The sequence below is a fragment of the Crocuta crocuta genome, unplaced genomic scaffold, assembly GCF_008692635.1.
Source record: "Crocuta crocuta isolate KB4526 unplaced genomic scaffold, BGI_CrCroc_1.0 scaffold45, whole genome shotgun sequence".
NCBI classification, from domain to species: Eukaryota; Metazoa; Chordata; class Mammalia; order Carnivora; family Hyaenidae; genus Crocuta; species Crocuta crocuta.
In genome coordinates, this window is record NW_027530544.1 from 5,563,293 (window position 1) to 5,586,636 (window position 23,344).

Here is a 23,344-nt window from a genome sequence, read left to right on the forward strand (position 1 = left end):
AGAGAGAGAGAGAGAGAGAGAGAGAGAGAGAGAGAGACTGACTCAGAATCTGAAGCAGGCTCCAAGACTCTGAGCTGTCAGCACAGAACCTGACGTGGGGCTCAAACTTGCGAACCATGAGACCATGACCTGAGCTGAAGTCGGACGCTTAACCGACTGAGTCACCCAGGTGCCCCTTCCTTGTACTTATATACCATATTTTGCTTATCCATTCACCACTGATGGGTGCTTAGGTTTCTTCCACATTTTAGTTATTGTGAATAGTGCTACTATAAACATGAGTGTACAACTACCTCATCAAGCAAGTGGTATAGGGGCGTCTGGGTGGCTCAGTCAGTTAGGCATCTGACTTTGGCTCAGGTCATAATCTCACAGTTCATGGGTTCAAGCCCTGNTCCTTGTACTTATATACCATATTTTGCTTATCCATTCACCACTGATGGGTGCTTAGGTTTCTTCCACATTTTAGTTATTGTGAATAGTGCTACTATAAACATGAGTGTACAACTACCTCATCAAGCAAGTGGTATAGGGGCGTCTGGGTGGCTCAGTCAGTTAGGCATCTGACTTTGGCTCAGGTCATAATCTCACAGTTCATGGGTTCAAGCCCTGCGTTGGGCTCTGTGCTGACAGCCAGCTCAGAGCCTGAAGCCTGCTTCGGATTCTGTGTCTCCCTCTCTCTCTGATCCTCCCCTGCTCATGCTGTCTCTCTCAGAAATAAATAAAAAACATTAAAAAAATAAAAAAAGTGGTATATACTCAAAAGTGGAATTGCTGGATCATATGGTAACTCTATTTTTAATTTTGGAGAAATCACCATACTATTTTCCACAGCAGCTGTGCCCTTTTACATTAATTCCCACCAACAGTTTGAGACTTCCAATTTTCCCATGTCCTTGTCAGCACTTTTGTTTTTTTGACAACAGTGATTCTAATGGATATAAGATGGTATCTCATTGTAGTTTTCATCTATCTGCATTTCCTTAATGATTAGTGATGTTAAGCATCTTTTCATGTGCTTATTGGCTATAGCTTTGGAGAAATGTCTATTCAAGTCCTTTGCCCATTTTTGAATGGAGTTGTCTTCTTGTTGTTTTAGTTCTCTTTATATAATGGATATTAATCCCTTATTAGATAATATGATTTGCAAATATTTTCTCTCATTCTGTGGATTACCTTTGTACTCTGTAGGTAATGTCTTTTGATATACAAAACTTTATTGTTATTATTATTAAAATTTTCACTCATATGAGTGAATTTCGAATTGGAAATGAGTATTTCCGGTACCTATTTCTTTCTTCCCTTTCAATCTGGATGCCTTTTATTTTTCTTGCCTAATTTCTCCGGCTAGTATTTCCGGTACCTATTTCTTAAAATACCACATATGGTATTTTCTCTTTCTCTGATTTATTTATTTCAGCATTATACTCTCCAGCTCTATCCATGTTGCTGCAAATGGCAAGATTTCATTCTTTTTTATGGCTGAATAACATTCCACTGTATATATACCACCATTTTTATCCATTCATCTATTGGCTGCTTCTATAGTTCGGCTACTGTAAATAATGCTGCAATAAACATAGGGATGCACTGGTGCACATATCCCTTTAAATTAGTTTTTTTATATTTTTTGGATAAATACCCAGTAGTGTGATTCTTGGATCATAAGGTAGTTCTATTTTTAATATTTTGAGAACCTCCATACTGTTTTCCACAATAGTTGTACCAATTTGCATTCCTACCAACAGTGCATGAGGGTTCCTTTTTCTGCACATGCTTGTCAACACTCGTTTCTTGTTTTTGATTTTAGCCATTGACAGGTGTCAGGTGATATCTCATTGTAGTTCTGTATTCCACTGCTCTTATACATGTGTTTAGGCTATTAGCACAGTTTTGGTTATCGTAGCTTTGTAGCAAATTACAAAATCAGGAGGCCTGAATCTTCAAGTTTGTTGTTGTTGTTCTTTTAAGACTGTTCCGGGGAGTGCTGATGCATAGAGGCACATGCACCCCAATGTTCACATCAGCACTTTCAACAATAGCCAAATCATGGAAAGAGCCTAAATGACCATCAACTGACGAAAGGATCAAGATGTGATTTATCTATACAATGGAATACTACATGGCAATGAGAAAGAATGAAATCTGGTCATTTGTAGTAACATGGATGGAACTCAAGGGTATTATGCTGAGTGAAATAAGGCAGAGAAAGACAGATACCATATGTTTTCACTCATATGTGGAACAGAACAGGAGAAACTTAACAGAGGACCATCGGGGAGGGGAAGGGGAAAAAATAGTTAAGGAGAGGGAGGGAGGCAAACCATAAGAGACTCTTAAATACTGAGAACAAACTGAGGGTTGATGGGGGTGGGGGAGGGGGAAAATGGGTGATGGGCATGGTGGGGGGCACTTGTTGGGATGAGCACTGGGTGTTATATGGAAACCAACTTGATAATAAACTATAATAAAAATATTTTTAAAAAATACTGTCTAAAAAAGACTGTTTTGGCTATCGGAGGGGGGTCTCCTGAGATTTCATATGTATTTTAGTATGGGTTTTTCTATTTTTAAAAAATTTTTAATGCTTACTTATTTTTAAGAGAGAGAGACAGAACAAGTGGGGAGGGACAGACAGAGAGGGAGACACAGAATCCAAAAAAGCCTCCAGGCTCTGAGCTGTCAGTACAGAGCCTGACATGGGGTTCAAATCCATGAACTGTAAGATCATGACCTGAGTTAAAGTCAGATGCTTAACTGACTGAGCCACCTAGGCACCTCTGAGTTTTTCTATTTCTGCCAAAAATGCCATTGGGATTTTGACACATTGTACTGAATCTGTAGATCACTTTGGGTAGCACTGACATTTTAACAACATTAAGTCTTCTAATCCATGAACATGAGAAGTGTCTCCATTTATTTATATCTTTTTTTTTTTTTTACAGATAAGATCGTATCATCTGCAAACATATAATTTTATTTCTTCCCTTTCAATCTGGATGCCTTTTATTTTTCTTGCCTAATTCCTCTGGTTAGTATTTCTGGTACCTATGTTCAACAGAAGTGGTAAAAGTAGGCATCCTTGCCTTGTTCCTGATCTTAGAGAAACAGCTTGCAGTCTTTCACTGTTGAGTATGAGATTTGCTGTGGGTTCTTCACACATGGCTTTTATTAAGTTGAGGTAGTTTCCTTCTATTCTTATTTTGTGAAGTGTTCTTAATCATGAAATGGTATTAAATGCTGTCAAATGTCTTTTTTCCTTTTTTTAAGGTAGTCTCTATTCCCCATGGGGAGCCTGAACTCACGACCCTGAGATCAAGAGTCACATACTCTACCAAATAAGCCAGCCAAGATGTCCCTGTCAGAAAGATGGCTTTTCTGCACCAACTGAAATGATCATGTGTTTTTTCCTTTCATTTTTTGATGTGGTATATTACGCTATCAATTTTCATGTCAAACCACCCTTGCATTCCAGGAATAAAGAAAGCCACTTGGTCATAGTGTACAATCTTAATATTTTGGTGAGTTCTATTTGCTAGAATTTCGGTGAGGATTTTTGAATCAATGTTCATAAGAGATATTGGTCTGTAGTTTTCTTGTACTATTTTTGTATGGCCTTTGTATCAAGCTAATGGTGGCCTCATAAAATGATTTAGGAAGTGTTTCCTCCCCTTCATTTTTTTTTTTTTTAAATTTGAGGAGGACTGGCATTAGTTCTCTAAATGTTTATAAAATCCACTAGTGAAACCACTAGCTCCAGGGCTTTTCTTTGTTGGGAGGTTTTGATCACTGATTCAATCTCCTTAGAAGTTGTCGGTCATTTCACATTTTATATTTCTTTTTGATTTAGTCTTGGCAGGTTTGTGTTTCTAGGAATTTGTCCATCTAAGTTATATAATTTTTTGGTACAATTGTTTACAGTACTTTTATAATCCTTTTTATTTCTGTAGAATTGATAGGAATAACCCCAGCTTTCTTTATAGGTTCTAGGAATTTACATCTATTTTTCCTCCCTTAGTCCACCTAGCTAAAGAAAGGGTTGTCACTTTTGTTACATTAGTCAACTTTTGGTTTCACTGATATTCTTCTACTGTTTTCTATTCTTTTGTTGATCTCTGCTCTGCTCTTTATTATTTCTTTCCTTTTGTTAGTTTTGAGTATAGATTGTTGTTCTTTTTCTAGGGGTAGGTGCTCGCAACAATGACTATCTGCCTCTGTGTCTGCACTTCCACAACCAGAAGAAGTAATCAGCTATTAGAGCACAGTTCTTTAAAATCTGGAGAACCAAATCCTTATTGTCCACCTTGGCCCCCACAAACTGCTCAAGAGAGGCATGTGTGTCTTCCTCCTGTGGGCTGAATGTGGGGAGATGGGTAGCTGCTACACTTCAAAACTCCTGCATTTTAAGTAGTGACTTCTGACAGATTCTCTAAGTCCAACTGCTGTCTAAGTGGGGAAATGTATTGCTGTGTTTCCTACTCCACCTTCTCTCTGGCACCATCACTGATTAATTTTTAAATGTTTACCTAACCTTGCATTCTTGAATAAATTCAATTTGGTTGTTATATTTTATCTTATTTAAAAAAAATAATTGTTGAACTCAATTTGTTTATATTTTGATAAGGATAATCGTGTTAAAATTGGCTTATCATATTCATTTCCTGTGAGGTCTTTGTCATGCTTTTGCTATTCAATTAATGTCCATAAAATTAATTGAACAATTTGTGTAGTAAGATTCACATTACTTAGCTTTTGGTAGAATTTAGTAAGTCCTATTGGACTAATATTTTATTTCTGGGAAGGTTTTTCATAACAGAGTTAAGTTCTTTAAGTACAGGACTACCTTCTTAATTTTTTTTCCTTTTCTAATTTTTTGAAGTTTTTAAAAAGTGTAACCTTCAAACATAGAAGAAGATTGTAAATACATAGCTTGATGAATTTTTACCAATTTACACTTACCTGTGTATCATCTAGTACCTAGATCAAGATATAGAGTATTATACCAGCAATCCAGAATTTGGGTATGCTCTTCCCAGTCACCTACGTACCCTCAAAGAGTAACCTCCATTTGACTTCTATAAGCAATGATTAAATTTGGAATCACAGAATATGTATAAAAGAATCATATATACACATATGTATGTGTATATATGTGTGTGTATATAAATATATGCCTGGATTTTTTTTAACTCAAATTAAGTTTGTGAGATTCTTCTATACTTTTGTGTGCAGCTGGGAGACTGCTCATTCTCATTACTATAGAATATTTCACTGTGTGAATAGGTCATAATTTATGTATTCACTGATGGACATTTAGATAGTGTTTTTGGTTATTTTGAACAGTACTTCTGTCAGCAATACAGTATATGTCTTTGGTGAACATCTGTAAACATTTCTGTTGAGTATATATCTAGAAATGAGACTTCTAGATCTTCAGTTATGTGTATATTCAGTTTTAGGAGATACTGTAAACAGTTTACCAATGTGGATGTGCCAATTGTTACTCCTTATCATTGTTATGAGTTTCATTTGTTCCATATCCTTGCTAATGATTGGTATTTTCTGTCTTTTTCATTTTAGCTATTTTGGTATGGGGGATGGTATATGGCATTATGTTTTCTTTCTTTCTTTCTTTTTAAAAGCAGGCTCCATGCCTAATGTGGGGCTTGAACTCAGGACCCTGAGAACCAGATCACATGCTCTATCAATGGAGCCAGCCAGGCACCCTAATGTTATTTATTTGTTTATTAAGTTTTATTTATTTATTTTGAGAGAGAGCAAGAGAGAAGAGAGTGAGTGTGTGCAGAGAGGAAAGACAGAATCACAAGCAGGCTCCACACCTTCAGTGCAGAGCCTGATGTGGGGCTCAAACTCAGGAACTATGAAATCATGACTTGAGCCACGGTCAAGTTGTACACTTAATCAATTGTGCTACCCAGGCACCCCACAACATTATGTTTTTAATTTGCATTTCCATGTTTAATTGAGCACCATTCCTTTTGTTTTATTCATTATTTGGTTATCCCCTTGGTGAAGTGTCCAAGTCCCTTGATCGTTTTCTACTGGGTTGCCTGTATTAACCTTTTTAAAGCTCTATTTGATATGTAGTAGTATTTCCACTTTCGTTCCTGATATTACTTAAGCCTTATTTTCTTTTTTAAATCTTTGTTATTAACGGCTTACAATATTTTTAAAAAAGTTTTTATTTTGTTGCTTCTGTTTACCATGTTTATTTTCTATTTCATTATATTTCTATCTTCTTTGGGTTTCACTGTTGTTGTTTTTTTCTAATTTCTCAAGACTTTAGATTTCTAATATCTAGTTGACTTCCTATATTCTTTCCTAATATTTAGTTTGTAGATTTTCCATCATTAAAGCTAACTGCATTTTCCAAGCGCATTCAATTGACAATTTCATTACCATTTAGTTAAAAATATTTATTAACTTATGCTATGATTTTTTTCTTTGGCCCATCCAGAAGTACAATGATTAATTTCCAAATATATGGGAATTTTCCAGTGATCTTTTTATTACTGATTTCTATTTTAATTTCATAATGGTCAGAGAATGTTTGTTTCCAATCACTGAAATTTGTGGTTTAGTAATGATTAGTTTTGGTAATTGTTCTATGTGCACTGGAAATTAATGTGTAAATTCTGCAGATACTGAATGCAATGTTTTTTTACATGTGTCAGTTAGGTTTTTACTTTGTGTTGTTCTATACCCATATTGACTTTTTGTTTGTTTTCTTGTTCTATTACTTCCTGATTAATATGTTAAGTTCTCCCACTATGATTCTGGATTTTTTTCCTTTAGAGTGATCAATTTATGCTTTATATATTTTGAGACTGTATTATTAAGTACAAACAGATGTATGAATATACCTTCCTGAGGGAGTAAACCTTTCATTTTTACCAAACATACATCTTTATTTCTAGTAATGATTTCTTGCCTTTGGGTATACAATGATAGCAGGATAAACCAGCTTACTTTTGATTAATGCCTGCATGGTGTATCTTTTTTCTAGTCTCTCACTTTCAGCTTTTCCATAGCCTAATATTTAAGGTGTGTCTTATGAGAGCAACATATAGTTGATGGGTATCATAACACACTACTCCAAAATATGGCACCTTGGCCTACTGAATATTTTAAGCTGAAGGAATTTGAAAAATGGCAGGTATATGAAGGACTCTGATCTTCCCTGAGGCAGGTCAAAAAGATCCTTCTGTGAGAGGTGGTATTCTTATATTTGGAGTAAATAAGCATCTTTATCTCCGAAGATAGATTCTTAGAGGAATTTGAACAAAAAGGCCTTGCTAAGTTTCCCTAATTTGTTATTCTTAGCTCATATTCTTTGGTACTATCACATTTTCCCATGACTGTCCATTTGTCATCAAACCTAGTATAAAAATGCTCAGGTTTAACTGTTTCTTTGGGTCTTCTTTTCCTTATGAATGTTCCCATGTCACATAAAACTTGAATTAAATAAATTAGTATGTTACTCTTTTGTTTCAGAGGTCTAAGTGAAAACCTAGTAGAAGGAAAAGAATATTTTCCTCTTCTAAAAAATCAGCATATAGTTGTTTATTTTTACTTCAACCATCTGACAATCTTTTTATTAAAAAAATTTTTTTAATGTTTACTTTTGAGGGAGAGTGACAGAGTGTGAGTGGGGGAGGGGCAGAAGAGAGGGAGACACAGAATCTGAAGCAGTATTCAGGCCCTGAGCTGTCAGCACAGAGCCTGATGCAGGGCTTTAACTCACAAGCTGTGAGATCATGACCTAAGCCAAAGTTAAGAAGCTTAACTGACTGAACCAGCCAGGTGCCCAGAATCTTTGTATTTTAATCAGACTACTTAGTCTAGCATTTAGTTAATGAAAAACATATTTGAGTTCATTTAAAGCATCTTACTGTCTGGGGCACGTGGGTGGCTCAGGTGGTTAGGTGTCTGACTCTTGATTTTGGTTCAGGTCAGGATCTTGAGGTTGTGGGATTGAGGCCTGCATCGGGCTCTGTAATGAGCATGAAGCCTGCTTGGGATTCTCTTTCCCCCTCTCTCCCTCTCCTACTGCTTGTGCTAGCTTACTCTCAAAATAAATAAATAAACATTAAAAAAAAATAAAGGGGAGGTCTGGGTGGCTCAGTTGGTTAAATGTCCGACTATTCGGCTCTGTTCTTGGAGTCTGGAGGCTGCTTCAGATTCTGTGTCTCCCCCTCTCTTTCTGCCCCTCCCCTGCTTGCTCTCTGTCTCTCTCAAAAATAAATAAACATTAAAAAAAAAAGCATCTCAGTCTCTGTATCCTTGTCCTATCTGTTCTGTTTCTATTTGCTCTTTCCTATCTTCTTTTAGTTTTATTTAAATTCGATTTTTGCCCTCTATTATAAATAGGTATATATTACTTTATCCTTTTAGTGGTTGCCCAGAACTACACTGCCCCACTCAGTCATTATTAGCCATATGTGACCATTTAGACTTAAAATCCTAATACATGTTACCTTATACTTTAGTAATTAATGTTGATGAGAGGTATATCACAGAATGCTTACTTAATCCTCACAATAACCCTGTAAGCAGGTATATACTATCTCCATTTTACAGATAAGGGAACTGAGACGCAGGAAAGATAAGTAAATTACCCAATCTAATAAGTGACAGAGACTGGATCTATACTTAGAGACTTGTGCCTTAGGCATTTACACTTACATGATATTTTCCATGGATTTGGGTTTAATAAAAATGGAGATTGGGTAAAGTTGTGCAATCTGTAATCTCTTTATGGCATTTCCAGAGACATCGAGGATACAGTGTTTGCCCTAAAATAGAGGAAATAAAGAAGAAAAACAAGTGAATTAAGTATTTTCAGTTATTTCAAAGGTACATTTCCTACAGGTACAAAATATGGATTATGATATGTTTGGATCCTGCTCACTTTAAGCAAATTTGTCATTTCTGTTAGCAAATTTCAGAGGGGAAATGAAGACAATGAATAATGACTATGAATAATTAATTTTCCATTTTCAAATATTACACTTAAAAAGGAATGAAAATACAGTTCCCTTACTCTTAGCTTTCACAGATAAGTCTCCAAATGGCAACCAATATGGGGTTCCTACCTTCTATTTTGCCAAGAAAAATAAAACACCCTAAGCTACCACCTTACTACAACCACCATTTCATAAAAAAAATATACAATCAATAAGAGGGAAAATACTTAAAATGAAGGAGAATCTTTAAAACTGAATAAATTTAAATTTATAAAACCTTATTACCACTAATTTATTTCTCATTTTACTGGGGACTTTAACACAAACTGGCAATTGGGAACCCCACTTCTGGATTTAAGACACTTTTCTGACATGCTTAAATTCATTTACAAAGGCCATTTGGATTTTTAGTAAAGATGGGTGTGTTCGTGTTAAATAGGGTAGTAACCATAACTTATCAAATAGATTTTATTATAACATATTTTAAATCACACACTGCCTCATCATGCATTTTGTAATCTAAGGGCTTAAGTTTACTTCAATAAGCAACTTCAATTTAGTAGGGATATTTAAAATAAAAAATTTAATACTATATGAAACTTCAAACATATAAAAAATAACAGACACAGGGGAACCTAGGTGGCTTAGTCGGATAAGAGTCTGACTCTTGATTTCAGCTCAGGTTATGATCTCACGGTTCATGAGTTTGAGCCCCACAGTGGTCTCTGTGCTGGCAGTGTGGAGCCTGCTTGGGATTCTGTCTGTCTCCCTCTTTCTCTGCCCCTCTCCTGCCTGTGTGTGTGCTCTCTGTTAAATAAACTCTAAAAAATAAAAACATATGTACTCACTATCTACTTTTATTAGACATTAATATTTTATGTGATTGCTAAGAAATTTTAAAAATGCTACAGTGAAACATTAATATTCTAACATGTTTGCTTTATTTTATTCTTCTCTATATGTGTACAAAATAGTCTGAGAGTAAACTGCAGACATAATACTTCACCCCCTATTTCCCTAAAACAATGACATCTCTTATATAACCACAGTATAATTTCAGTTGGCCATTGAATGTCCTTTACTACAAAAAAAAAAATTCTTGGTTCAGGATCCAAGCCAAGATCATACATCGCATTTAGTTGTGATGTCTCTTTAGCGTGTCAATCTGGTTTAGTTCTTTAGTCTTTGTCTTTTATGATCTTGGTATTTTTGAAGAGTACAGATTATTTTTTTTTTTTTCAAAGAATATGCCTCAACCTGGGTGTACCTGGTATTTCCCATGCTACACATTTTGGCAGGAATACCACAGAAGTGATGCTGTATCCTTCTCAGTCCATCATATCAAGAGGCATATAATATCTATTTGTCCCATTACTATACTAGTGATGTTAATTTTGATCACTTGTTTAAGGTTTTATCTACCATGTTTATTATAAGATTACAATTTTCTCCTTTGTAACTGGTATTTCTGGGGAGGATTTGTTGAAACGTAAATACCTTATTTCTTATAAGATATTAATTCAGTCACTAATTTTAGCACACACATCAGCAATAATTCTTGTTTGAAACAATTATTACCATTATGGTTGTCAAGGGAGACTTCCCAATGTCATCACTCCTCCTACCTTTATTAGTAGATATTCTAATGTTAAGGCAAAGTTTTTCCTTCTACCAATTTATTTATTTATTCATGTATTTATTGATACCATTATGGATTCTTGGATCCGTATTTTATTTTTTTATGTTATAATCAGTTATTACCATTTATTTTAACATTCAAATTATCCCAGCCGTGGCCACTTGGGGGTTCCACAGGCTGGTTTCTGTGTCTTTTTGACATATCTGTATTATACTTTGTGTGATATCCTTGAGCAGGAGCCATGCTAATCTTCTTTGTATACTTCCAATTTTAGTATATGTTCAGCTGAAGCGATCACTACATCTTAATTTTATATACTGTTAACCTTACTCTAGTTATTTTTAAGTGACTTTTTCATTTTATAATTGTCTTTAATTTTATAATTGCTTTTAATTGTCTTTATTTTACAAAATAAATTTTATGATAGATTTTGTATGGTTTCCCAGGTATACTACTATTTGAAAATTGAAATAGTTTTACTTTCTTCCCTTTTCTATTCCTCTAATTGATTTCTCTGGTCTAAGAGTATTGACTAATGCCATAGTACAATGAATACCTTGGGTACAATGTTGAAAAGTAGTGGAGATGATGGACATCCTTGCCTTGTCTCTCAACATAATAAATTGCCTCATATTTTGCCTTGTATTTTCTTCCATTAAATATTTAAAAGAATATGTATCCATCCATTCGTCCATCTAAATCTTTTTTTTTAAAGTTTTACAAAATTCATTTAAATAATCTCTACACCCAATGTAGGACTTGAACTCATGACCCAGAAATCAAGAGTCACTTGCTCTTTTGATGGAGCCTGACATGGGGCTTCAACTCACAGAATGAGAGATCATGACTTGAGCCAGTTAGACACTTAACTGACTGAGCCACCCAAGCACTCTACCATTTCCCTTTGTTGATCCCAATTTTTCACTATTATAAAGAGCTATGAACATCCTTATACATGATCATCATGAGTAAATTTCTACTTAGATACCAAGAAGTAAATTTTTGAGTCATGGGGTACAAACAAATCTTCAAGTATTGTCAAACTCTTCGCAAAAAAAGTTCTATTAATTTATATCTCCACTAATAAAATCTAAGATTTCTGTCTTCCCAAATTCATGGCATCACTGGACATTTCCACTTAAAAATTTTTTTAAACTAATCAGAGTTAACCAAGCCTCTTATAAAAAAGAGTAGTATTTACACATGGAAAACTGAGATGCTGAATTACTGCTTTATGTTTTATAGGTATTCCATTACCAAGTCTTAAACTACTAATTTTAAAGATATAAAATAATTTATTGATGTTTATTTTTTAGGTCCAAATAGTAATTTAAGTATAGCAGTATGTCTGGAGTACATTGTTTTTGGCTTCACCATAAAACTGCTTCAACTCAATGTTAATATATGATCAGATTACTCTGAAGGATGCTTTTCAGAAAGTCTGTTGCTGTTACAGAGCTGCTGAACATTTTTTACATTGTTGTTAATTAAATATGACTATTCTGGAGAAATTTCTATTTTGTCTTAGTACAGGAACAACTATACTTATCTTGAACATGTGGTTCATTGTTATTGATGGACATTGCTAGTCTTAGCTCCTCAGTTATGCTGGATGTTGGAAAGTTACTGCCAAATAAAAGATCTATGTATAGGAAATGTATAGGACCTTATAATAACAACCTCTCTCCTTTGATTCATGTTCCCATTTCTGTCCTAATTTTTTTTGATCTTCCTTACCTACTTTATGTATTTTTCTAAGTTGTCTAAAATGAAGTATTTAGGTGAATTCATAATATTAAGATGATCAATGTTACAACATTTAGCCTATGTTTTTTCAAAAATATGAATTAAAAGTTCCTATCCCGTCATTCTTTCATACTGTCAAAGGCATATGTGATTAGAAACTATATTCTGGGTACTTTCTTTAAGTTTTTATTTTTAAGTAATCTTTACATCCAATGTAGGGACTGAATTTATAACCCTGAGATCAAGAGTCACCTGCTTTAATGACTAAGCAAGCCAGGTGTCTGTGGTGCTTACCTTTTCTGCTACTTCCCGCACAGACTGAACACTTGTTCCATACAGATGGTTATTATACTGGCCAGCTTCAATAAATTTATGTTCCTGGATATCTTTTTCCATCTGCTCTCTTGAAGTCACAAAATGATAATCTCTTCCATCTACCTCATAGTCTCGTTTTGGTCTAGTTGTATCTTTAATAGAAGATAATTTGAAGTGTTTAGTATTAAAAAACACAACGAATCCATTTTCTGCTTAAATAATTGTTTTGTAAAGTTTAACACAACAGCGATTAATTGAAACTTAAAAAGGGACAATAATATGGAGGAGTAACTGATAACTCAGTATAAACCATTAAAAATGGCAATGTTTGCTTTTACCACACATGGTGACAAAATGTTAAGAACAATAATTAGGAATTTTATGTGGGTTACTTACGAGGAACACATGACCCAAATTTGTCAGGAAATTCAGAGATCAAGTCATCATTTATCCTGTCTTTCATAGGTCCCAATATGATCACTGGTCGAGTATAATTAACTATAAAAATAAACTGCATGTTAAAAGGAATAAACATTCACCAAACATCAGTGTATTTCACCAGAGAACAAAAGTATCTTTGAACATTATAAAGAATTTTTTTTCTTTCTCCATCAATGATGCTTAACTTGCTAGTTTATAAACTTTTAAGATGTTAAACTTAAGTCAGTCTCCTGCTGGAAGTCATATACTTAGTAATTCAACCAAGTTAAATTCAGAATTTTAGCAGATAGTGTTTCTATACAATGCTAATATCATCTCATTACAAATAGAAAACACCAATTTAGTGTTTACTGATCCTTTTTGAAGCAGGAACTGTTAGGAAGCAGATAAAAGAAGGGCAAAAAAGAAACTGGGTGTAAGAAGTGATATAATCACAGTAGTGATCCAGAAAGATGATTTAACAGAAGTGGATTATACTTTACACTGGATTGTAAGGGATCATGCTAGAAGCAGGGAGATGGATAGGATCAGAATTATGATAGGAGGGATGAAAGAATGTTATAAATAAGGAAGATATGAGAGATGTATAAATAGGACCTAGAAACTGATTGGACAAGGGAGATGAAAACCACAGAAAGGTTAAAGATGTTTACCAACGTCTGTACACGGGTCACTGAAGGACAGTGACACTATCAAACACTGGAAAGAAGCTGCTTAGGAAATAAAATAGCAATACAACACAGCTAATATAAAATGAGTAGATTCTAACATACTGTGACCTAAACCATATTTCACAAGATACATATAGCAAATTTCCATATTTATATTTACAGAAAAAATATAACAAAATTCTAATAAAACATTATTTTGAGGTGTGAATTAGACCTATTTTCCAAAGTAAGAAGTATATTTTTCTATTAGATTATAAATCAATAATCACAAACCTTCTTGTTGATTCACTGGCTCATAAGATAAAACATACTCTTCTTGACCACCTAGTAGAAAGTTAAAATACAGTTGAGAAATAATAATAATAATAATAATAATGATAACTAATGCTAATTTAATTCTTCATACATAACATACTGGGACTTTCCTGAGAAAATAGCAAAGATGTAGAAAAAGGTATTTTATGAATTATTTATGGCAAGATTTAGTAAAAAAAAAAAAAAANTGCTAAGTGAAGTCAGTCAGTCAGAGAAAGACAGATACCATACGTTTTCACTCATATGTGGATCTTGAGAAACTTAACAGAAAACCATGGGGGAAGGGAAGGGGAAAAATGGTTACAGAGAGGAAGGGAGGCAATCCATAAGAGACTTTTAAATACAAAGAACAAACTGAGGGTTAATGGCGGGTGGGGGAGAGGGGAAAATGGGTGATGGGCATTGAGGAGGGCACTTGTGGGGATGAGCACTGGGTGTTNGATAAATGTAAAAACAAAATATAAATGTGATAGTTAACAACTACTTTTCTGTTATTCTGTGTTTTAAACTATCATTAGATCTATTCAAAATCTTCATTTGTGATGTCAAGTATGTGATATTATATTTTTATTTAAAAGCTAAGAACTATTAAATTTCTTCAAGATTAATTTTTTAATGAACAATTCTATATATGCATATTTATATAATGTCTGCTATTAAAAATATGCCGTTCTTTTGGTCCACCAGATACAATATTTAACAGGATATATATACTTTTAATAGTTACGATTATAATAAAAACTTTTACTGTAAAAGTAAACCTATAGTCACTATTTCACTGGTAAAAAAATTCACCAATTGCTCTAATTCATTTATTCAATTAAAATGTAACATTTAAAGTAAGTTTAGCAGTGCCTGGGTGGCTCAGCTGGTTGAGTGTCCAAGTCCTGATTTTGGCTCAGTTCATGATCTCAGGGTCATGGGATTGAGCCCCATATCTGGCTCCAAGCTCTATGTGGAGATGCTGAAGATGCTCTCTTTTTCTCTCTGCCCCTTTCCCATGCTTTCTCTCTCTCAAATAAAAAACAAAAAACAATACGAAAAAAAAGTGAGTTTAAAAAAGCTTTAGATAAGGGTACTCTCTTCTATTTGCTAGATGCGATGCTGCTCACTTCACGAATTGCTTAATAAAGCCAATTAGATCTCAAAAAAAAAACAAAAAAAACCTTCCACTAAAGCTAAATCCTTCCTTTCCAACTATGAATCACATAGATAGAAAATACATTTTGCTTTAATTTGAAAGCCTTCAGAAGTTAAATCCTTTAAGATTAAAGGCTTAAGGGGTGCCTGCGTGGCTCAGTCAGTTAAGCGGCCGATTTCAGCTCAGGTCACAATCTCCTGGTTCGCGAGTTTGAGCGCTGCATCAGGCTCTGTGCTGACAGCTCAGAGCTTGGAGCCTGCTTCGGATTCTGTGTCTCCCTCTCTCTCGACCCTCCCCAGATCACGCTCTGTTTCTCTCTGGTCTCAATAATAAATAAAACATAAAAAAAAATTAAGATTAAAGGCTTAGAGCTTAAGAATATCCTCAATAAAAAAAAGTCTACAAATTCTATCTTGACTCAGTGAAAGGAACTAAAAAAAGAGTTAAAGATTCCAGGAATTCTTAAACACACACACACACGCACACGCACACACACGTGTAGAAAACAAACTAGGAAGGACTGTTACTTCAGGTGGTTCAATAAAAACAATGTTGGATAACGTATTTGAGGATATTCTCCTTGATTATCAAGATTCTATAGTAACTTTTCATTAAATTTGGCACTGGTTTATATCACATATATGCAGCTGTAGATATTTTAAAATCATATATTGGCTTTAAAAGTATATTTCACTGTTTTATCATCATAATGTATAAAACTTACAAGCTGCTTTTTAACGTACTGTAAAGCATGGTTTATATATTAGCAAAAACATGCAATTTGAATATTCCACACCTAACAATTCATGCAAATGGTGAGACAGACAGTATATACTTTCATTACCTCTTTTTAGTCTAGAAAGCTACTCAACTACTCTATGGTGAGTTCTGATTATGTGTTAATAAAAACGCTGATAAGAAATCACATTCCCATACCAAAAAAAAAAAAAGGAAAATAGTTATGTAACTATTAGGCAAAAAATAATAGCCAATCAAATGAATGAGGGTTAAAAGTATATATTGTCAACATGAAAAATGTCAGAGACTGGTATTAACAGGATGGACCTTTTGAGCAGCCATACTCATCTGTAATCAAGATTACTTTCATATTAGACAGCAGTAAAAAAAAAAGTTAGAAAAGCAATTTTAATTTTTAAGGTACCACAACTGATAATATTCATGTACACCCCTGCTCCTCCCAGGCCCAAATCTGTTAAAAAAAATTTCACATGCTTGCATAGTTCACTCAACAATATAACCGCAAGAATGCAACACAGTACACCAAAAAAGAAATCAGTATTACTGTCTGAGCAACTGCTGAAAAATTTTCCTTCATTGTTTATGTTCACCAGAAGCTGGTAATCAATAATAACTTAACCCAGAACAGTACTGGTGACAAAGAATAAAAAAGGAAATAAAGCTAATCAAAATTTAGCATTACTGAAAAACATTCTAATGCTCATATTAAAAACAGAATTACTAAAGAAAATAGCAAAATACAAGTTTACCCTTCATTTAATCAGATTTTTTCCTTGTAAAATTAGATACAAAAATTTAAGTGTACGGTGTATATAAATACCACTGTTTGTAAAAAGGATTTTAGAATTTTGTAAATTTTTAGAAATGAGCTGTTGTACATATAGTAGGACTTTATTTTTGAAATGCAGAATTTTAGTTGGCTCTCCCTGATTTTAAAATATTAAGCATCTGATTTTGTTTTCAGAATACATCACTAAGGCAAAAACTCCCACAGGATATATATTACTTGTGGTTACAAAAGAACAAGTAACTTAAAACACTTACGGTAACTACTTTCACTATCGCTGGCATTAGAAGTTATATGCTCTTGAAATTGCAGGACAATGGAAAAAATAAAGAAAACAGTGTCATGAGTTTAAAAGAAGCAAATTATCAAAATAAACACATGGTGACATTACAAACTATTGAGATATAAATCACATATACTCAAATAATTTTTGAAAGTAATTTTTGATTGTTTTGTTTTTTCAAATAAATATGAGTTAGGAAGGGAAAAAAATCCTGTAATTAAGGACAAAGCAACATTTTTGTACAACACAGAGTATGAACAAAATCTATGACAAATATCAAGTAGAATATGACAACGAGGGCAAAGTGATCTTAGTCCAAATGTAGACACAGAACCCAAAAAGAGAAAATGTAGTTGGTACCACTTAATTTATGAAACAGTAATGATTACAAAAGAGACAAGTTATATTTGAGCAAACAGATGGCCATTTTAATAAAGGGATATCTTAAAAAAGAAATGATCTTGCTTTTAGTTCAGCTTCCTTCTTGTTCCTGAAGAGAAATGAAAACCCATGTTTTTGAGATCATATAAAGCATTTTAGATGTCACAGATTCAGATGCCTCAAAAAAAGTCAAATGGAAGGGAATTCTAGAAAGTGGGCTTATATTTTAAAACAGACCAGTATTTCTGAGAAATGCGGCTTTGATAAAACTGATAATGACTGCTTTGCAAATCAAAAGATAAAGCAAATACACCTACTCGCAAATTGCCTGGCCTCTCCTTGAAAGTGACCTCATTTCATAACTTGATTGTTCAGTAAATACCAGGCACTCTTTCCATGCAAATGTAATTTTGAATGTTCTCTCAATAAGTATCTTCCGGGAATAAAAAAATTAATTTTATTTACAAAAACTAGAAAACAAAATTTTCTACAGGAGAGAGGGAAATCTAAATTTCTTACGTGAGGCAAAGGAAAAAACTTTTATTAAAGGATAAGAAAAGAGCTGGAGGAGAAATATCTGCTGTACCATATCACCTAAAATTAAGATGCATCCTACTAATTCAGAGAATGGTAAAATTTAAGACTTCAAATAACAGTTCTTGAACTGCTGTCACAGTGAAAATTAAGCCTGTTATTTTAACCTGCAAAGACAAGATATAATTTTCTTTCTTCCTTTTGTTTAATTGTAGTATAGTTGATATACAATATTGTTAGTTTCAGGTGTAAGGATAAAACTTTTTAAACTATGATTATGGATATTTTAAATACAGCAGGGACATTAAAAATTATAAGATCAAATAATATGACAAGCATATATAAAATGTTTTTAAAAAGTTTATATTTAAACATTTCTTCCCTTGTAATACAAATCAAAACCACACTGAGATACCACCTTACACCAGTCAGAGTGGCTAAAATTAACAACTCAGGAAACAACAGATGCTGATGAGGATGTGGAGAAATGGGAACCCTCTTGCACTCTTGGTAGGAATGAAAACTGGTGCAGCCACTCTGGAAAACAGTGCAGAAGTTCCTCAAAAAATTAAAAATAGAACTACCTTATGACCCAGGAATAGCACTGCTAAGGAATTTATCGAAATGATACAGGAGTGCTGATTCAGAGGGGGCACATGGATCCCAATGTTTATAGCAGCACTTTCAACAATAGCCAAATTATGGAAAGAGCCTAAATGTCCATCAACTGATGAATGGATAAAGAGGATGTGGTTTATATATACAATGGAATACTACACGGTAATGAGAAAGAATGAAATCCTGCCATTTGCAACGACATGGATGGAACTGGAGGGTATTATGCTAAGTGAAGTCAGTCAGTCAGAGAAAGACAGATACCATACGTTTTCACTCATATGTGGATCTTGAGAAACTTAACAGAAAACCATGGGGGAAGGGAAGGGGAAAAATGGTTACAGAGAGGAAGGGAGGCAATCCATAAGAGACTTTTAAATACAAAGAACAAACTGAGGGTTAATGGCGGGTGGGGGAGAGGGGAAAATGGGTGATGGGCATTGAGGAGGGCACTTGTGGGGATGAGCACTGGGTGTTGTATATAAGTGATGAACCATGGGAATCTACCCTCAAGACCAAGAGCACACCTACACACTGTATGTTAGCCAATTTGACAATAAATTATATTTAAAAAAAATTCTTCTCTTGTTACCAATGTACTTCAAAACAATCATTTTAAATTGTATAATATTCTGTTGAACTAATAAATCATAATTTACCTTACTGCTTATTACTTAGACATTTTAGTTTGCTTTAAATTGTTTCCCATCAACATCAATATTAGGAATGTCATTATTTATATAATTTTTTACCTCTTGTCCTATATTTCCTTAAGTTCATTCCCAGAATGACACATAAAAAGAATTCTTAAAGTTATATTAAGATTGGTATTATACTCTACAATCTCTAATACATAAAAGAAACATACATTAGTTACTGCAATGGAGTGAGCAAAGGGGGATAGTAAGTGGGAGTAAAGAAGAAACAAAATTAACTGTGAGGCTGACAATTATCTGTGTTGGGTAAATGAATACTTACAGGGTTTATTTTACTATTCTTCTATTATTGTGTATATTTGACATGTTATATAGCAAAAAGTTAAAGTTACTACAAATCTCTTTTCTGGGGATTTCTCCTACTCATATCAAATTCTCTAAGATTACCAATAGCTATTAGGCAATCAAATTCTTCAAGTTCTTTCAAGTATCCTTTTACATAACTCTACAAAAAAAAAAATCTTGCTGTTCAAAGCATGGCTCTTGGAATATCACCATTATCACTGCTTGAGAGTTTCTTAGAAAGGTAAAATGCTTTCTTCCTGATAACTAAAAATAGTATTTTTTTAGTCTTTATTTTTGAGAGAGAGAGAGAGAAAGAGAGAAAGAGAGAGAGAGAGAGAGGCACAGAGTACAAGTAGGGGAAGAACAGTGAGAGAGGGAGATACTTTTTTCAAATACACATAATTGTAACATATTAAAAGTACTCGGGTTTCCTTTAAACAAAATGTCTGTCAAGAAGATGGGTAGAAACTGTCATTTTGTTTACTGATTAGTGGGGACACTGAGTATTTTTATATGCTTATTTCACTTGTTATCATTTTAGCATTCTTTTCCATCAGTTTTTCAGTTACCTAACGAAGGGTGAATCTGTTTCTTAGTGATTTGTCAGAAATGTGTAGTGCAAAGATATGATCCCTTTGACATACATGGTATAAATATATTTTTCTTCAAGTTTTAATTTTGATTTTGTTTGATCATAGCCATTTCAAATCTCTCAAATCAAGTCTCACCTTTCTAATCAGACATCTCCTCTTACAAATGTATCATATGTCTTTTCTCTTTGCTGTCTCTAACTACTACACATCATGCATCTCAAGCAATACTCCTATTCTTACACTTATTCTTTACACAAATAAAAGTAAGTCTGGTTTTGGCATCTGAGAGTCTGCACAACTATGCTTAAAAAAGTCTTTAAGATGAGAAGAAAGGCATATCTCTTTCCTATGTGCCTGAGTTTTTGAGGTGTTCTACAAAATGGGAAACTAAAAAAATTAAGGTTCATTCAAAAGATAGGTACAAACCTCATCTGAAGCTGTATCATGATTTCACTTCTGAGCCTCTTATATAGTCGCTCCTGAACTCATTTCCTTTTAGTCTCTGTTAAAGGAATTTTACTTTTTTCTTTCTGACCTTTTTCAAAGTTGCCTTATTAAAGCATACAAGCTGCACACATTTCTATTTCTAGCTTTTCACAGGCTATGATGATTTACTTGCATTCTCTCAGACTTCCATCATATTCTACTTAGTTCTGTTAGTCAAAATTAGGATTAGAAAGGCACATTCTCTCATTGTTTCCTGTACTGTCAACAGGGCAAATCAGTAATTTGATTCTCTTCTTCGTAGAATCATTTGGAGTTTATGTCTATGAAAAGTATTCTAGGTTATCACTTTTTTCTTTTTCTTCTTCAATTAATACCCTATTTTTCATAGGTTATATAAAATTACATGTAGATGTGCATCTTTCTTGATATTCAGTGTCATTCCACATTTCTTCAGTGGGTTTGTTTCTCTGAAGTAATTTATGCCTTTTGTTCTTAGTCCCTTTATGAATCCTATACCAACAAGGCTTGGTGAATACCTTTAGAGGTCACATTTGTTTCTTCATACTAAAATCTTACAGGATTTTGCTTAGTTTATTTCCTGTATTCAGAACTTTAGAATACAGATTATTGAGGTTACAAGTAATGTCTTGACCAAGATTTTCCCAGCATTTTCTGTTGTAAAATAATGGGGACCTTGTCAACTGGCAGTCATATAGTTCACGTGGTAACCGCCATCATACTCAGGTTTAGAATTTTACCGATATTTTCCTATCTCCCTCAGTTTTCTCCAAATAAAATCTTCTTGATTTGATCATCAAGTTACCAGGTGAATAAATTATTTTAGTTTCTGTGAAATGAAGTAGAAAACCTATTATTCAAGGGAATTTTAAGTTGCCATCTGGAAAATTAAATCCTTTTCTAAATGATACTATCTGATAATCAGTTATTGCTTTTCATTTGTTTCTCAAGTCCCAAACATGAAAATGAGAGATGGAAATAAGATGTGGTGAAGGTATATTTATCATCCATCATAACACTATCAATATGGTAAACAAATTCTTCATTTAGTTCCTTTTCAATGAGTTTTCCACAGGTCTCTAATGATTCAACAGATATTAAAAAATCTGTGGATCCTTATGCTGATTCATACCATCTCTAAAATACATCATTCTCAAATTCTATAGCATTAAGAATCTATGGAAATATTTTCCATCTTAAAAGATTTTTACTGATTATATTCTCCAAAGGTAAAAGACTGAAAAAGGGTGCCACTAGTGATAGTAAATTTGTGGCTCTTGGCAAATCCTACAAAGGCACATGCAAAAATAACATACTGTGTCTATATAGAAATAATTACATACAGAGCATACTGTCTTCAATCTAATACAAATCTTTGTTAAGGTTGAAATAAACACAGAGTACCTTCACTTTAGAATAAAATTCCAGTATAAAGTTAGCATAAATCAGGGGAAAAAACCCTTCTACAAAATATAATGTTTATTAATGTAGATGTTAGAAAGTTAACAGACATTGGTTATAACCTTACTGACCATGAGTTACAAAGAAATAAGTCTTCAAAATGCTTAATTATCCAAACAGAAAGAACTATCTAGGAAACTTTAGCTTAAAATATTACCTCTATGAGTCATTGTCACTTAAAATAACTTAGTAATATTTGGTAAACGTTCATATCTAATCGATTTGAGAACACTTAAATTTAAAATTTTGTTTTCTAAAAAATGACTCCAATACATACTGAATGACTTCTATGTATCAGACTCTCTACCAATTTTTATATGAAGATTAAGCACTAGTTAGAAAATTAAACAACTCAACAAAAACCAAAACCAACAATGTCTTGCTTAAAGGAAAAATAATTTCTTGTAATTCTTTTCATAACGTACAACCTCCCTTTAAAACAGATATAAGTGCCCCCCCCCATATAGACTGCTACTTGAACTTGAGGTCCACAATCATTCTCTATTAACTGAAGATCCATTGTATTTTATAGTTTCACATTATAGCAATGCTCTTTCAACACAAAAACAAAGTGATTTTAACTTTTTTTAACAGAAAAACTGGATGGATATAAAACTGCAAGGAAGATTATTTTCTACATTCTAATAATGAGGGCAGGTAGTATTATTTTCAAAGGCTTAAAAAAAGTCTTTTATTTAAAAAAACCAGCAAAAGTAATCACTGTAAAAATTACAGAAGGAAAATGTAGTTATGAGCAGTTTTTCAAATGAGATGTGAAAACCGGAGCATCAGAAAAACAAAAGGTATGTATTATAGAAGTAAAAAATCCCAAGCACATTATTAACATGGAAAGTCTAAAAGCAATCTAACTTATATACCTCCTCATGCCAGAAAGGCACTACCATGAATCTCAAAATGTATCTGAAAAAGGTAGATCTGTAGATGGAGGTTAAAAATTAACTTGGGAGTATTTTGATCACTTACTCAGGCCTTTTGATCCCATGTCGTCAGGGATCTCCTGTAGAGAGTAGTTCCCAGAGAGCAAGCAATAAAAAGATAATCAAAGAAAATAGTTGTCAGTAATGCATAAAATTGGTGCTACAAAAGAGACAGTTTCAAGACCATTACAGGTGCACATATTTTAGAGCATTTTTGTAGATTTCTGAAAGTTTGAAATAAGCTGGCAGCTGAATGTAACCTACTAAAGGAA

At 33.6% G+C, this 23,344-nt stretch overlaps 1 protein-coding gene and 1 pseudogene across 9 annotated transcripts in view; both read right to left on the bottom strand.

Moving 5' to 3' along the window:
• DLG1 (discs large MAGUK scaffold protein 1) overlaps nt 1–23,344 on the bottom strand; it is a 267,569-nt gene that overhangs the window by 7,080 nt on the left and 237,145 nt on the right. For 4 of the 9 annotated variants that reach the window (XM_077767714.1, XM_077767713.1, XM_077767710.1 and 1 more), the window contains 5 exons: nt 17,059–17,100; nt 14,073–14,123; nt 13,084–13,185; nt 12,667–12,839; nt 8,707–8,816 (listed from right to left, as the gene is read on the bottom strand). In XM_077767714.1, the coding sequence (XP_077623840.1) occupies nt 8,707–8,816; nt 12,667–12,839; nt 13,084–13,185; nt 14,073–14,123; nt 17,059–17,100 (478 nt within the window). Of the gene's footprint in view, nt 1–8,706; nt 8,817–12,666; nt 12,840–13,083; nt 13,186–14,072; nt 14,124–16,320; nt 16,357–17,058; nt 17,101–23,118; nt 23,153–23,344 lie in introns of all 9 variants that reach the window. The other 5 variants (XM_077767715.1, XM_077767711.1, XM_077767716.1 and 2 more) reach the window with 3 other exon arrangements.
• Nucleotides 10,824–10,922, bottom strand: LOC144234418 (U6 spliceosomal RNA; annotated as a pseudogene).